We start from the raw sequence: 15886 nt of genomic DNA on the forward strand, positions 1-15886 counted from the left end.
GACTTAGTAACTTATTTTTAATTGAAAATCTCATGCAAGTATTTGTCTTCAGAATCTCAGCATGTTTTGATCCTTGAAGGTGTTTGGCAAACAAAATCTCTGAAAATGAGTATATGTGACCCCCATCTCTGGATTTTGCTGTGATAACATTTTAGTGCCTCACGGAATTTGATCTCCTGCATTCTCCTTAATCATATAAATAATGACAAGCCTAAGTGGTAAATTCTCATTTAAATTGGTAGATGAGTAATACTGGGTATAACATGGGGTTCCATGTCTTTTTAAAAAAATCTGACTTCTGACACTTAAGGAGTTGAGTGAATGGATGAATGTAAAAATGAAATATTTGGGCAAACTTTTAGAGCTGCTTATGCTGCATTAGTGTCTAGTAAGAAGCAAGAGTTCAGTGACACTACCACTGCAGCAACTCTCATCTACCAAATCCCTGGCCTCTTAGTCTTCTGAATAGCTTTGAAAGTCCATTTCTTGGTTTTCCCAGGAATTTTTGGGTTAGGGGACTATAAGTATAGGGGGGGTCTTACCCTTTTGGTTAGTTACATGGGCAAACGATTAGTGTATTCAGTGGTACTTCATGTGCATTTAAAAATAGTTGTGAAGAATTTAGAACTCTGGACAAGTGTTTATACTGCTCATAAATTAAAACAGTAAGGAAATGTAGAATAGTGGACCTCTTCAGTGAGGGTTTTTAATTCTTCAAAGATTTGAGGTTCTTTTCCTTCCCACCCTTTGTCCCAATTACATTTTTTAGTTTGGCGACGTTAAGGTTTACAAAGATACTCTGTTATCATAGAAGTAAAAGATGGGATCTAACACACTATCCTAGATTACACATTGTGGAAGTGTCTGCTTAACTTTTTATAAGAAAAGTGTCTTCCCTGTTTATCCATCTGTGAAAATGGGGTATCTACTTCAGGATTCACTAGTTACTGTCTGAAAAGCCCTATATAAAATGTATTGTATAACTGATAAAAGATCTAAACAAGCAGCAAGCATGCTTTTTAGTTATTAAATAGAGTATAGGTTTCTCTTCTTAAGCAACATGTAGCACTGAAATGTTCTTTCTAAATTATTCTAGTGCTTATTATGAGATTTCCTCAAATCATTGAATCCCATGAAGCATAGTGCACAAAAATGAAATGACTGAAGAAATTTAGAAAGAACTTAGTTGGCTGTGCAAGGGGATTGAATGGAAAAATGTAGCTTAATTAATTTTGGTTACAGATGCTTGCTTCTGTTAAAAATATGCTGAGGTTACTGTTGACTACTTTGTTTGTGTGTTTTGCCCTCAGATGGAGATATTTTATTGATGTGTTGTCGGGCATTTAGTCCCCTTTTGCGTGTCCATGTGCCTAAATTGCTCCTTATATTTCAAAACTGATTCATGGTGGAGGAAGTGCTGAATTTGAAACATTAAGTAATCAATTTTAAAATCAAAGATTTGTTCAGCTCAGCAAAGCAGGGTTTGCCTTCATGGTATGTCTTGTACAATGCTAAGCATGTTAGTGTTGCATAACATGGTATGCATTTTCCAGAGTGCAGAGATAACCAAGTTATTTCTGCTGCTTACTACACAAATATTGTGACATTTGTGTATGCAATTTGTTTGGTTATCATTTTTCTGCCCTTGTCTAAGAAGGTAGTCCCATTTACAGCATCATGGTTAGAGGGTGGACGTTGTAAAGGAATGTGATTTTAATGCTCAGCTATACTTAAAGAATTTCACTCAACTCAGAGGGGTAAGTGCAGTCCCAAGATTTGTTTTGAGACCACACAAACCCTTTTTTAACAAGGTAATTTTAGGACATACTCCTGATATGTAATTAGTTTGCATAGCTGCAGGTTCTAAAACAATTGTCATTTTTCTGAGTTCAGAACAGCACATGTAGAAAAGTAATAGAATTTAGCAGAGTGCACTTTCTAAAAATAACCTGGGTTTTTTTTTTAATTCTTTAATTTTTGCTGGCATGTGTACCCCTTGGAATAGCTTGTAGAACTGATAACTTGCAGAGAGGAAGCAGCTTAAAATAAGTGTATTGAATGGTCTCATTATCTGTTTGCTAAAGAGAGGGTTTGGAAGGATGTGTAGATTATATTAATTTGTGAAAGCTGGGTGAGTAACTCGGCTCTTTCCTTAGGAACAAGACAGTTTTTTGCCCCTTCACCAAGCACTGTGGATGGATGTGTTGTAGGGGTTAATAATCTGTAGTGAACTATAGTTTTAAAAAAATTGGACATAGGAGTTGGTTTAGTTTTTGTATATTTGCCCTCTGCCTTTAACTTAATTGCTTTCTTAGCTCAGCCTTTCTAAATCATGGTTCTCTGCTATGGTGCAGATTCTTCCCCCTCCCCCTCTGATAATTATTTGCAGTCTGGCTCACTGTGTGCTACTTGCTTTCCAAACCACCTAAAAACGATGGTTCCTGCTCAAATGAGCTCACATCTTAAAGTAAAACAAATAGACAGCGGTCAAAGGAATAACCATAGACAATTTATATATGTTAACTTGATTCACTGTAGAGACCATGTGGGTGAGAAAATATCTTCTACTGGACCAACTTCTGTTGGTGAAAGAGACAAGCTTTTGAGCTACACAGATTCATTATAGGTAGCTTGTCAGAAGCAAGTTGAGAAACTTAAATGTGGATGGGGGAGGCATCTTTGCAGATGACTTAGAGGCAAGATGTTAAAGACAAATAGTTTTGGCAGTCTGATTCACATTATTACTGAATAAAACTACATTAATATTTAGACTATACAAAACAATATCTTTCACAGAAAAAAGCAGAAGAAGCTCATAAAATTTTTGAAGGTCTTGGTCCAAAAGTTGAACTGGTAAGTTCCTTTATTGCCTGTATTGCTTTTCTTTCCGTAGCTCCTCCCAAGGTGAACAGACATAAGACAGTATGATTGCATGACTTAAACGTCTGGCTTAAAAAAAAACAAATTAAATCTTTTTCTTAATATAAGTGACTTTGTATGTATAATCATGAGGGCTTCTATTCCTGTCCATTTCTGTAACTAAGAGGATTCTTTGAATGTTCCAAACATGAAATGATGGGCAGAGGCAACAGGAGACAATATAGTTATAATGTGCCATAAATTTAAAGTGTCTAATGTATTATAACTTCTAAAAAGTGGACTACCAGCCCAAACCCCTATGGTTAGGGGAGCCGTCTGTTGGACATTACCTAAAACACGTCTCTTTTTCAAGACTCATCAGTTGTTCATCCAGTTCAGGAAAGAATTTAAGTACATGCATACATTCTTCCTGATTGCTGCAAAACACGTAAGCACGTGCTTAGTCTTAGAATGCCTAACCACGCCAATTGATTTCAGTGGGACTTAAGAATATACACAAGAATGCTGCTGAATCAAAGCTTCAGTGATCTGACTGGCTCAGTTTGTAATTTTCTGTAAGCACATTTTAATAAACTTGAAATGGAAGGGTTTTAAAATATTTGAGTCTGCTTTATCTAAAAGTTAACTCTTTAGGCTAATGATCACTTCACAGGATAAGACTATTAATTATAAATCCAGTGAACTAGAGAAGCCCTTCTGTGAATTGCTGAGCACCTTCAACTCCTGTTCATTTTAGGTTGCTGCATCTCACAGGTTGGGTATTTTGCAGGATATTACTGCTTTAACATATTGTATATTTGTAGAATGAAACACAAATGCAATGTTTTTAATACGTATGCCAATCCGTTTTGTAGCCACTTTACAACCAACCATCAGACACAAAGGTGTACCATGAAAATATCAAAACGTAAGTACCAAACATCTTGTAATCTTGCTGTTAAAAGGGCCTGGAGCTAAACATCCTATTTTTATATACCAATGTCATTAACTTTTATTGTAACAAAGAAAGCACTGAAAAAATCTCATTTGCTTTCTATGATTTATTAAACGTTTTCCTTTTCAATTATTTTAGTTCAATGAAAATAGACAATTTCTAGCCCATTCAATTTTCAGGTTTTTGTATACTAGAACAATCCTGCAATCCCTGGGTTGCAAACACTGCAAGACAATGAAAAACACTTTTCCACTGGAATTTTTTTAAAAAGAAAACATTTCTATTTTGTCTTAGGTTTTGCAAAATTTTTTTCCAAAACTGATATTCAGGCCTGATTTGGCCAAAATGCCCTTGGCTCTTTCCTTCTTGAACTAGTGTTCAGGAAGCCTTTTATATGTTGCCACTGTTATAAGAGTAAGAGGAGTCTTGTTTTGTGCAGACACTAACTGCCATGTCCTCCTTTTTCTGTGGAAGGCTCTGAATTGTCACTGCATGCTACATTTCTCCACTGTTCGTTACTTATGACAAAGTAAATTCAGCTGCATGAAATAGACTAATGTCTTCTGGTAGAAAGTCTGAAGTTTGAGAGTTAACGTTCATTAATTTCTTGCTATCTCTGTCAGAATAGTAATAGCCTCATACTTTATGATCCAGTAAGGACTGAAGGAGTACCATTAATAAGGCTGTTAATGTGTGGCTAAATCATTCTTAAGCCTTGTTCACCATCTTAAGCTTCATGCCCTCTCAGTATTGAGCCCTTCTCTGAACAGCCTGCAGACATTATGATGAGCAGACTGTGAAGAAAGAATGCTGATAAAATGGTACTTCCATCCTACGGGAAAGCAACAGTACTTTCTTTCCTTTTCCCTGCAAAATATCATAGCTAAAATAGAGAGGGAGTTTGGAAACTCTCGTGGTTATATAAAATGATTAAGGATTTAGCCCTGTTTATCCAGTGACATTTTGGACTACTAGAGTGCCTTTCAGTTTACAACAAAACAATCTGTGCCTATATGCGAAAAGCCTCATACACAATTCTTCTATCTCCAGGCTCTCACCTGTAGTGTTCATGAGGGATTCCACAGAAGGTGCACATTGCTTTCAATTTATACCTGTTTTCCAGGACACCCAGTTGTTTGAAAAAGGTTTTTTTAATGCTGTGATGATTCTTCTAACAGGATATCGCTCATGACCTAGGAAACTCAAGGAGAATAATCTTCAATGATTTTTGTAGGACAGTAGTTCTGAGACCAAGTAGTTTTCAAATGTAATTGAAATCTACAATGGCTGACGGCTTCTTAGATTGTTCCGTGATACTCTTAGCTAATACTAGATGAGTTTTTTTTCAAGATACAGATTTTTTTCAAGTCAAAATTACCCTTTTCTAACAATGGATTTTGTAAGGTCACTTGCTTACTGATAAGTTACTTTGATATTTGTGCAAATAATTAATGTGTTTGGTGCTAGAATACCCTGATATGTATAATGGCTTGTAATATGCTAGGTATATAAATGTTTTCTGTTGAATTGTTGAGTGTCTTCTGAATTAGGGAAAGGTGCTGTTTGCAGTGAGGTGTGGGATGATTTACAGGAACTATTTTATAAGTGTTTAGGAAAATTAAACCTCTTGATTATTGACTTTCCATTAATGGCATCACTAAGAGATACCACTTTGTTGGTATCTATCTTTATTTTTTTAAAAACATGATTGGATGTTTTTCTAAAATATATGCTCTTGGAATTATTTTGGGGGAGTTCTATGGTTTGTGCTATTCAGGAGATCAGACTAGATCACAATGGAGGGTGGATTTGCAGTTCTGTTTTTGGGCTATGTATTTTAAAGATTTTGTTTTAAGTCATAGCCTGCATCATGCTTGATAACTAAGATATAGTTCTCTAAAAAAAGTCACTAGTGAAGTTTTTGAGACAACTTTTAACTTTCGCTGCAGTAGTAGTGCCACAGTAAGTCTTGTTGATAAACTGTACCTTCATAAAACACTCTCTAAAAGGCAAATCTTTTACATATGTGACCAGTGGTCCTCAATATTGACTTTGTAGATACTGTGGAGAATTGTAAAAATAAACCATCTTTGGTACCATTTACTACTTGCATTTTAATTATTAAAAAAAATAGCATTTCCTAATCAGCCTTACAGACATTTCCCAATTTGGTGTGCATGCTGATGTTTCTTTCCTGGATATAAAATCTGCCATTAGCTTGAGAATTGTTTGCAGGAGAATATGTTAAATTGAAATACACTGTTTACAAGAGAATTTTGTGTATCCTCTTGAAATACAAAGTGGAAAACAGTGTTGAAAGTGAAATATAGTAGTAGAATTTGTAAAGCAAAAAGTTATTTTATATGTGTGAGAGGGAATACATCTGCACATGTCATGAAAAAATGAACATTCAGTGAGTCTGGAATGTGCATATGGTCATGAGCAAGCAGGTGAATTTTTGAGAATTTTTCATCTTATCTACATCTTTAAGCGTAGAAGACAATTACAAAAGGTAGACTCAGTAGTAGTAGTAGTAATAATAATAAAACTCTACAAGGGACATTGCATTTTCAGGAATAATATGTTACAAAGTAAAATGTATAACAGTGACACAGCTTAATTAGTTCTGTAAACCAATCACAAATCCTGATGACAGGTGATTATTACATGTACTGGTAAACTTACCGTGAGTGAATGAGTTGCAAAGGCCTTTTACTTATTTCCCAGTCACCAGAACTTTACCATATTCAATTATTAGTCCTTTCCTGTCCATCTCTTGTGAGGAGAATCCCAGGTTTACATAGGTTGGCTGGGATTCTCTTAATCAGTCTCTTGGCTATTCCCTCCCTTTTCAGGGATATCTTCTGTTGCATATAACAGGATTTTAGTTTCATGGCTTTTTTTTCCTGCAGTATCAAATGTCTTCTGAAGTGCAAGCAAGAAGAAGAAACATCAGATGAAATGATCGACCATCCATCATATTTTCCAACCCCCTATAAATATTTTCAGTAACTTCTAACATCTGTTGAGGAAACCTGATGTTGCTAAAGTCTGTGATTTAAAAAAAAAAAAGAAAAAAAAAGTCCTGTAGCATTTTAAAGACTAACAAATTTAATTTCTGCAGGCATAAGCTTTCGTGGGCTGCAACCCACTTCATCAGTGATTAAAATGTAACTTTTAAACTCTTTTTCTATTCTGTTGTTTTCTAGAAACCAGGTGATGAGGAAAAAGCTGATTTTGTTTTTTAAGAGAAGAAATCATGCAAGGAAACAAAGGGTAATGCTGCAATGTCTTTGGAACTCAAGAGTATTGACAGATATGTTGTGCCCAGTTGGGCATGTTGACTCAAATGCTTGTTTACATGTATGCACAAAAATCAGCTGTATATAAAACTGCATGTTAGTATTCTTAGCCTACTGGTGAACACAAAATATGCAGTGTCAGAAATATTAGTGGCTTCAAGAATATGCATGTAGACTGAAGTGGAAGGGCTGCATTTGTACTCCATAACTTTATGCATGAATGTAATGTTTTTCTGTTCAAGTTACTGAGTATCTATACATGGCTGTGAGAAGGCAAGTAAATATGTTGAAAGCTTATTTCCATTTAGAGACAAATTTATTTCATAATGCGTTCAGCAGAGCAGATTACTAATGTAAGGCTTTCTGAATAAAGACCAGACAACTCATTGGTAAAAGGTGTAAGAGAGTCACTGTGGCTTGGTCTACACTTACCCCGGCGATTTGGTGGCAGTCTACAGGAGTTACGTAAACTTCGCAGAAAACTTGCATAACTCCCGTCGACTGCTGTGCTTCTCTTTGCGCGCCATCTTCACTGCACTGCGCTAACGGGAACTGTGTTCCCATTGACGCAGCACTAAGCCACTTTGGGGGGGGAGGAGGGGATTAATAGCGTCAACTTCTGAATCGACTGAGCTCAGTCGATCCAGATAAGTCAATCTGACGGCGGCGACTTTGCCACTGTCAGTGTAGACGTAGCCTGTATCTCACCAGCAGTTTTTTCCAAACTGAATGAAAAGCTTATATTTACACTCCAGTTGTAATTATTTAAATGCTCCCCTTCTTAACCTAAATTGAAATTGGATACGGGCAAGTTAAACTAAATTTGTGAAACTTTTGTACCTGTGGTATTAGTAAAATCTGAGATTATTTTAAAAAATAATTCTTACTATCTATTTCACTTTTTACCTTTTATGCTGTTTCTCTGCTTTTTGCATTTAATTTTGTTTCAGTGATGAAAATAAACTAGTCAATATTACTTTCTCATTCTCAGGTTCTAGCACAAAACAGCAAACAGAATTATTTTTAATTCAGAGAATTCTCTTCCTTGAATTTTGCTTCTTTTATGAAAAGCCTTTTGGACCAGAACTTAAATTTTAGGCGTAAATTGCCTATCAGTATCCTTTAAATCTAGATGAACTTGAAAATTAAGGCAGTGAATCAAAATTCCTATTGACCTGATAGGGAAACCAATTAAGAAATGACTGTATGATAAAGCTTAGGTGTTCATTTTGAAATAAATGAGAATTTTTAGATAACTTTCTATGAAAATAGCAAACAAGTAATTCAAATTTTTAATGCTTAATAAAACCCAATGGGGTTTAAGATCGGTTTCCAATGGCTTATTGTAATTGCTATGGCAGGTCCCTCCCCAAACTCCTTTCCCTATATAGTTACTATTGGTGGAGAGAGAAAACATCAGTCAAAATTTTGTCTTAAAGTCTGAAATAATTTGTATTTAGGTATATGTATGACAGACACCATTGTTACTATAAGAGCACTCCTTTTTGCAAATTCCATTATAGGCAGTGAGATCCTTTTTGGCCTTGCATGAGTCTGAAATAGCACTTCTTAAGTAAATGAAAGAGGTTAAACATCACTTCATCTCCATCCTGGAAGCTCTTTGCATTTACAGTACTCTTTTTTCTAAAAATGGCTCTAGTTTTCTATGAACAGCCATTTCTCTCCTGAATGCTGAGGTCAGGAGTATATTCTATATATTCTGATCCCATGCCTTTAGCAGACAACACACACACAACGTTGTAATGGACAGCGTCGGTTATTGAAGAACCAGTAGTAATATTTCTTACCACAAAGATGTGCACAGTATAAAAACCAGGTTAGAATAATTAAATCTGCAAGAGTTGTTTTGACAGTGATGAAGCCACTTCTCCTCCTACCTCCTTAAAATTGGGCACATCTCCTACAACCTAAAGAGCCACCTGCCTAGTAGGAATCTCCTGTATGGACTTCTGAACCCAGCGTCTCTTGTAAGGCAACATATCAGAGCTCTGGGTTAGTGAAATATTGATAGTTTATTTGTGTTTAGTTCCATCACTTTTATTTTTGGTATTTAACAGGAACAGAAAATCTGTCAACGTTATGATCAACTGATGGAGGCATGGGAGAAGAAAGTAGACAGGATAGAAAATAATCCCCGCAGAAAAGCTAAAGAAAGTAAAACAAGAGAGTATTATGAGAAACAGTTCCCAGAAATCCGAAAGCAAAGAGAACAGCAAGAACGATTTCAAAGGTAATACCACACAATCTAAATATTCCTCTAAAAATACTTTTATGATTTTGTTTCTAAATTTTATCAAATACAAAATGTTTCCGCTTAATGGCAAGTCTTTTACGTGTGTCTCAGGTATAATATTTTGAAAACATCTTTTTCAGACTCTCAACTTACGGGGCAAAGGGAAATTACAGTTTGTTCTGTAACTGAACACATCCTTTTACTGGTTCCCCAGGTTTCATGGCATCAAGTTCAAGCTTCCCTTCACCTCTAAAGACCTTCAGAATTCTGCCTGTACTGCTTATCCACTCTTGTCTCTTACCACATCTCCCCATTCTTTTTTGCCAGCAATGCCAGCCTCATTAGTTTGTTTGTTTAGCATCTTAGACTTCTCTACCTTCCTCCGTCTTTTCCCTTGTTCCCTGCCATTTACTCTTTAAATCAGTCATCAGACTTCACTGCTGCCATAAGTATAAGAAATTAGCTAATTAATGATGACTTGTTTGAAGAATAGCTTGTAATACTGAGAGTACTTGCATGAGGAAAGTTATTCACATGCATAAGCATTTGTAGAAGGGCGTTAATTTTGTAATTTATGTACAGAGCTCCAGCTTTGCTTGGGGAAATTAATTTCAGGCCTAGAAGTCAATTTGTAGCTAATGTTTTCCTGTCAGATATCTGTATCCTTCGTTTGTCTCTCCAGGCAATTGATGTTCGCTAGACTAAGGCACACAATGGATAAAGATTACATGATCTTTCTTTTAATTGAATTCTTTTTATTAAGTGACTGTGGAAAACTTCCTGTATGTTTAGTCTGTCAAAAAGCTGTGGTTGCTGAAATACAGTGATGTAATTTAACTCCTTGCTGTTTAACAGGAATCTGTTGGATTAAGATTAAGAAAAATTGTACATAGAGAAAAATGTAGGATGAATACAATGCAAGTCACTTCTTGGGGGAAATATAACAGTTGTTCTACAATACTTGTAGACAGTGGTTTACATTTTTCTAAAATGCTTTAAAAATAGAATTAGACCAAGTTTGTTTGGAATTTTGAATTGCACCTAAGTTCTCTGGGTATATTAAAACACTTTCAAAACTTAAATTTAGGCTTCAGAAAAACAGACTTAAACCTTTCAGCCCAATAAAGAGTTCTTCCAATCTTCTCTCCTAAACTATCTACTTCCATGACCCCAGAAAAAGCTTGTGGAAGCCAACAAATCTTACAGTATATTCTTAGGGTCCCAGGCTCTGGACTCCAATGGATCAAGGAGAGGATAGGGATTACTGCATTACTAAAGATCAAAATAGAAGCCTCTTATAGGTACAGTGTTATTGTTTAAAAAGAGATAAATACTGTTTATACTTAGATTGTAAGCTCCTTGGGGCAGGGACTGCCTTTTGGGTATGGGTTCGTTGAGTGTCTAGAGTAATGGAGACCTTGTCTATGATTGGGGTCTCTAAGCACTACCACAATTAAGACCCAATTAGTATTTGGACCCACTTTTAATAAATTTGACTGCTTTCTTTGATACTTAAGTGATGGAAAAGGCCCATTAGGATGTTTTGTCCATCTTGCTGTCGGTGCAGGGTTGTTCTCTGTCGGACACATTCTAGTGACTTAAACTTTAAAATATTGACTCTGTCAAAAAGTCCACTTTCCGGAGAGAGAGAGTGTTATAATTTTTAATTGAGAGAGAACTAACTGAGAAATGGTTCGCAATTTATAACACCCTTTCAAATTAAAAATTACATATTTTTTTTCTTTGCTAAAGTGAGAATTGGTGGTGGTTTTGTTTTGGCAATTTAATTGACTAAATCTGTGCAAGGCAGATTTGAACATATGCCCAGATTTCTTTTGTGAAATAGAAACTGTCTTGCAGAATGCACTGTGTAAAGACAAAACTACTTCCATGCCACGGCTATAACACTTCTAACACTAAAGGTGTGTGTAGTGTGGGATTTTTCAAAAGCATTTATCTTTGGCCTAACTCCTCCCACTGAAGTAATGATAAAAATCCTCTGATTCTTGTAGTAGTGACACCAGACATTCTGTTGTGTGCCTTCTTGCTGAGCATGAGGCCTCCCGAGTCCACATCTAAAATTGATTAGCCATTTAAAGTGCAGTATGTAACCTACATTGGGTATTCTGTGATACAACTTTTCTCGTTACCTGTCTGCCAAATGGGCTATATTTAAACTAATCTGAAATGTTTTCTTTTGTGTGAAATCTCAAATATGGATCTTTTTTAAAACTTAGGGTTGGCCAAAGAGGAGCTGGCCTTTCAGCAACTATTGCTAGAAGTGAACATGAGATTTCTGAAATCATTGATGGACTGTCTGAACAGGAGGTGAGGCCATTGTTTATGCTTAAGTTTATCAATGCAGAAAATTATTTGACCCTTCTGTTGAGAAGCTGATAATCCATTTTGGATAGTCTTCCTTTATGTGCTTGTTGTAGATTAGTTCAAGATGCCCTTTGTGAGCTTTATCATGACCTGGATCTTTGCTCTCATGTACCTTCCTTTTAGGGGCTAGACTTCACCATCACACCTCTGCCGTAGTAGACTCCCTTGGTGTGAAACTCTCCTTTGATGTCTAATAGTCTATCAGTTTCTCCCCACTTGTAAGAAACTCCTGAAAACCTTTCCTTTTAAAAGGCTTTGTTGTTATAACAGCTGGTAGTGATGTGTAGTACTATTTCTTCGTCCCCTTCAGTTGATGTGAATATTAATTGGGATGGCCACAACTTTTGAAGGAGAAAAAATAAAATCCTGTGAAAGGATTAAAATGTATGGAGAGGGCTGAATCTATGTACTGTTGCCCATAAGAACCATTTAATAAATAATATAGGAACCATAAACATTCATAGAAACTTTCTTATTTTGCCTGTAGAACAATGAAAAACAAATGCGTCAGCTCTCTGTCATTCCTCCCATGATGTTTGATGCAGAACAAAGACGAGTGAAGTTTATTAATATGAATGGTCTGATGGAGGACCCCATGAAGGTGTATAAAGACAGACAGTTCATGAATGTCTGGACTGACCATGAGAAGGAGATATTTAAGGAAAAGTAATTAGCCTTTTATCTTTGTTTTTATTACACTGCAAGTGACAGGTGAATGTTTAAGTATATAGTAAACACTAATAACAATATTCATTTTCAGATTGCCCTTGTTTAAAACTCATGCATTGATATTTCGTCTGGGAGTCCAGGCTCTCCGATTACTACAACAGAATGCTGTGTGTGGATGGGATATCACGTAGCTTTAGACTTGTTCATGCATTTGCCTGTTTGGTCAGGCACCATTTGCTTATTTCTGCTGCTTTTTGCTTTGTCTTCAGACAGGAAACTTTATAAAAGATACTTTAATTCACTGAACAGATTAAAATAATTAAGCCAAGTAGCTGTAGTTTTTGACTATTTTAACCTATAGCTTGATTTAATTAGAATATTCTTAAATCAGTAATGTGAAAACTATACACTTTGGTTAAACTAGCTTCATTTTTGGAAATGAAAGGATTCCTGATGGAACACAATTGTTTGCAAGACTTCTGTGTTTGTGATTATATACAGTTGTCAGAACTTACAAATAATTTCTGATTTATAAAAGGTTTGTCCAACATCCCAAGAACTTTGGTCTAATTGCCTCCTACCTGGAAAGAAAGGTAAGATGTTTTTAGAATGTAAACACTACATAGGATGTGATCTCTTACTTTCCTAATGTAAGTCATTTTTCCTACTAATATTTTCTCTTCCTGGAATTAAAAGTTATTCCAAAACCAAATCTCCTATTACTTGCAAAGGCAGTAATTATGTCAGCAGAAATAAAACGATGCAAAACAAGTTGCATGTTAAACATCTAACAAAGCTCAATAGATTTATTTTCTTCATGCATAAGAGTAGAAGGAAGTGCACATCACAATTTGTTTTGTTTGAAATAGGTAAGTTGCATTAACTGTCATCTCACCTTTTGGTTCACAGTTGAACTGACTCTACCTGCTAGCATGCTGACTCCAAGGTCTGATTCAACACCATTAAAATCAGTGGTGTTTCACTGAGAGCAGGATCAGCTTTTAAGTCAGAGCTGAGATTCTGCGCAGCCTATGTGAGAAATTATTCCTAATTTAGGACCAGTCAAGATACTTTTGACAGAGCTTCTCAAATACTTATGAGTTCCAGAGGGGTAGCCGTGTTAGTCTCTTTTTAGCAAAACAGCGGGAATCCTGTGGCACCTTAAAGACTAACAAATTTATTTGGGCATAAGCTTTTGTGGGCAGAAACCCACTTTGTCGGATGTTGCTTTGCTCAAATACTTATGGCTATTATAATAAATGGAGGCTTTTCCACTGTTAATTATATAATGTAGGGTAAATCATAAAGAATAAACTAGCCACAGGGTATTATGAATGTACAGGGGCTTAGGTTTAATGTATGATAGCTATTTTTTGCCTATTTTTATGCATTAATCCATTTAATTGCTGAGCAAATTCTAACGCTTCTCTGATTCTGGTGACTAGGATAGTATAAATAGTTGATGACGACATAGTCAAGGCATTTAATAGGGCTTGGTTTTGGGGTTACAGAAACTGATTTTTTGCTCTTTCATTTTAGAATGTTCCAGACTGTGTTTTGTATTATTATTTGACCAAGAAAAATGAGAATTATAAAGCTCTTGTGCGAAGGAATTATGGCAAACGTAGAGGAAGAAATCAGGTATGTTGCTTATGATTCAGAGTGATTCTTTGAATGCACATGTGAACCAGTTAAAATAATTAGAACGATCTTTTTGTGGATTGTATAGTGGTCAAACACATTGCATAAGAAATTATTATTAAAAATAGGAAAACATAGTTTTTAAAAGCTTACCATTTGTAGTGCTTTCTGAAAAGAAGAAATGGATTCCTTGATTCTGGGTTTTCAAATTACTTTTTATAAAAGTATTGTCTTCATAAATCTTTGCTTTGCTCGTTTATGGCTTTCATTATGACAACTTATTTTGTTTGAGCACCCAGCAGTACAAATTGAGGTTAGATCTATCGGTAAAATATATGGTGAAGCCAACGGAAATTAGGTTGGACATGTGATGTTCAATGGAAAATGCATAATCCCTTCACAATGTCAACGTTTGTCAAAAAAAAGAAATTAATAGTGATCATTATCTGGTGGTCAGGCTGAAAGTCAAAGTGAAATTTAATAGCAAGAAGAAAAATGGACCGGTTATGGTAATACATGTAAATTAACCAATTTGCTGATTCAGGAAGAATTCACTTGAAAGTATTGGAATTCTTTAAAGAAAAAGAAAGCAATGTATTATGAGAAATACTTACTAGGCTGCCAGGGTTAACATGGAAATCAGAAAGTTATGTAAAAAAAATTGAAGAAACTTATAATTTTTGTTGGAAAATGGGGAGGAACGGAGAGTGCTATATATTGGATGTGGGAAAAGTCAGTTTCAGAAGAGCAGAGAACATATTCAGCTAAAATGCATTTTGAAAAGTATTGAGAGGACCAAAATGTGTTGGTATAGACAGAGTAATAAAGAAAGTATGTTCTGCAGATAAAATATGTAAAATCTGTATGTAATGACTACATCAGTGGCAGAGATGGAAACGTTTTAATCCTTAAACTGATACTGACAGAAATGATAGTGGACAAAACTCCTTGAAGAAATATGAAACACTTTATGGAAACTGAAGCTCAACTTTGTTGGTTTCTCAGTGTCTTTTTTTAGACAGATGAAATTATGGAACTGTTGCAGTTGGAAGACCCCAAGCTGTTAGTTTACCAGAATGTGACTGATTTTCTGCAGACTAGTCATTTCTGAGTCATGTTATTGAAAAGGAAGAATTGGTGAGACTTTGAAGTATTGTGGCTGCACAGAAGTGGGATGAGTTGTAAAGTGGGGATTTGAATGGACCTCAAATACAGCACTTAGAAATATGGCTTAAAAACTATACAAAGCGTTGATCATATGAGCTATAACAAATGAGGAGGTTTATCTGCCAATAGGAGACAGAAAACTCTTGATAGCTGTTGAACCAGTCATGATAGTTAAGGCAGATCTTGTAGTGACATATTGGAAGAAACCTGCTTGCTCACACACCATCCTGCAGAGCTGTGCCATTCTGCCAAAAGCATTTTTCTGTTCCTGGAATGGCTAATCTAGAGGTGTCCTAACTCATTCTTGTATTGAAATACATCAGTGTCATGTAAATTCACATAAGAATCCATGCATTAAAATTCTGTTAAATTTTAAATTCGTGCCTGGACTTGGACAAACTTTTTGAAGGAAGGAATTCTCTTGTTGATGGAGTTAATCTAATTAGTGATTAACATCAAATGCTCACACATTAAACCAGATTGGAACACACTAGCTGTAAACGTGCTTCAACACACCAATTAAAATTGGCAATACTTCATAGGTCTGTCCTTACTGTTGTGGTGAAACTGTTCAAAAATTCAGTTCCTTGTATCCCCTAGTATCCTTGGGGTAAAAAAAAGGCCATCTCCCAGGAGGATTTTTTCTCCCTTGCC

The 15886-nt window shown here is 35.7% G+C and overlaps 1 protein-coding gene across 7 annotated transcripts in view; it reads left to right on the forward strand.

Moving 5' to 3' along the window:
* Positions 1–15886, forward strand: part of NCOR1 (nuclear receptor corepressor 1) — a 100205-nt gene that overhangs the window by 30760 nt on the left and 53559 nt on the right. For all 7 annotated transcript variants that reach the window (XM_067565852.1, XM_067565855.1, XM_067565853.1 and 4 more), the window contains exons 8-15: positions 2797–2853; positions 3735–3787; positions 7024–7090; positions 9195–9367; positions 11608–11698; positions 12243–12421; positions 12963–13017; positions 13964–14065. In XM_067565852.1, the coding sequence (XP_067421953.1) occupies positions 2797–2853; positions 3735–3787; positions 7024–7090; positions 9195–9367; positions 11608–11698; positions 12243–12421; positions 12963–13017; positions 13964–14065 (777 nt within the window). The remainder of the gene's footprint in view (positions 1–2796; positions 2854–3734; positions 3788–7023; positions 7091–9194; positions 9368–11607; positions 11699–12242; positions 12422–12962; positions 13018–13963; positions 14066–15886) is intronic.

The sequence above is a fragment of the Emydura macquarii genome, unplaced genomic scaffold (genome assembly GCF_026122565.2).
Source record: "Emydura macquarii macquarii isolate MOO-44397 ecotype Brisbane River unplaced genomic scaffold, CSIRO-AGI_Emac_v2 contig_2699, whole genome shotgun sequence".
Classification (NCBI taxonomy): Eukaryota; Metazoa; Chordata; order Testudines; family Chelidae; genus Emydura; species Emydura macquarii.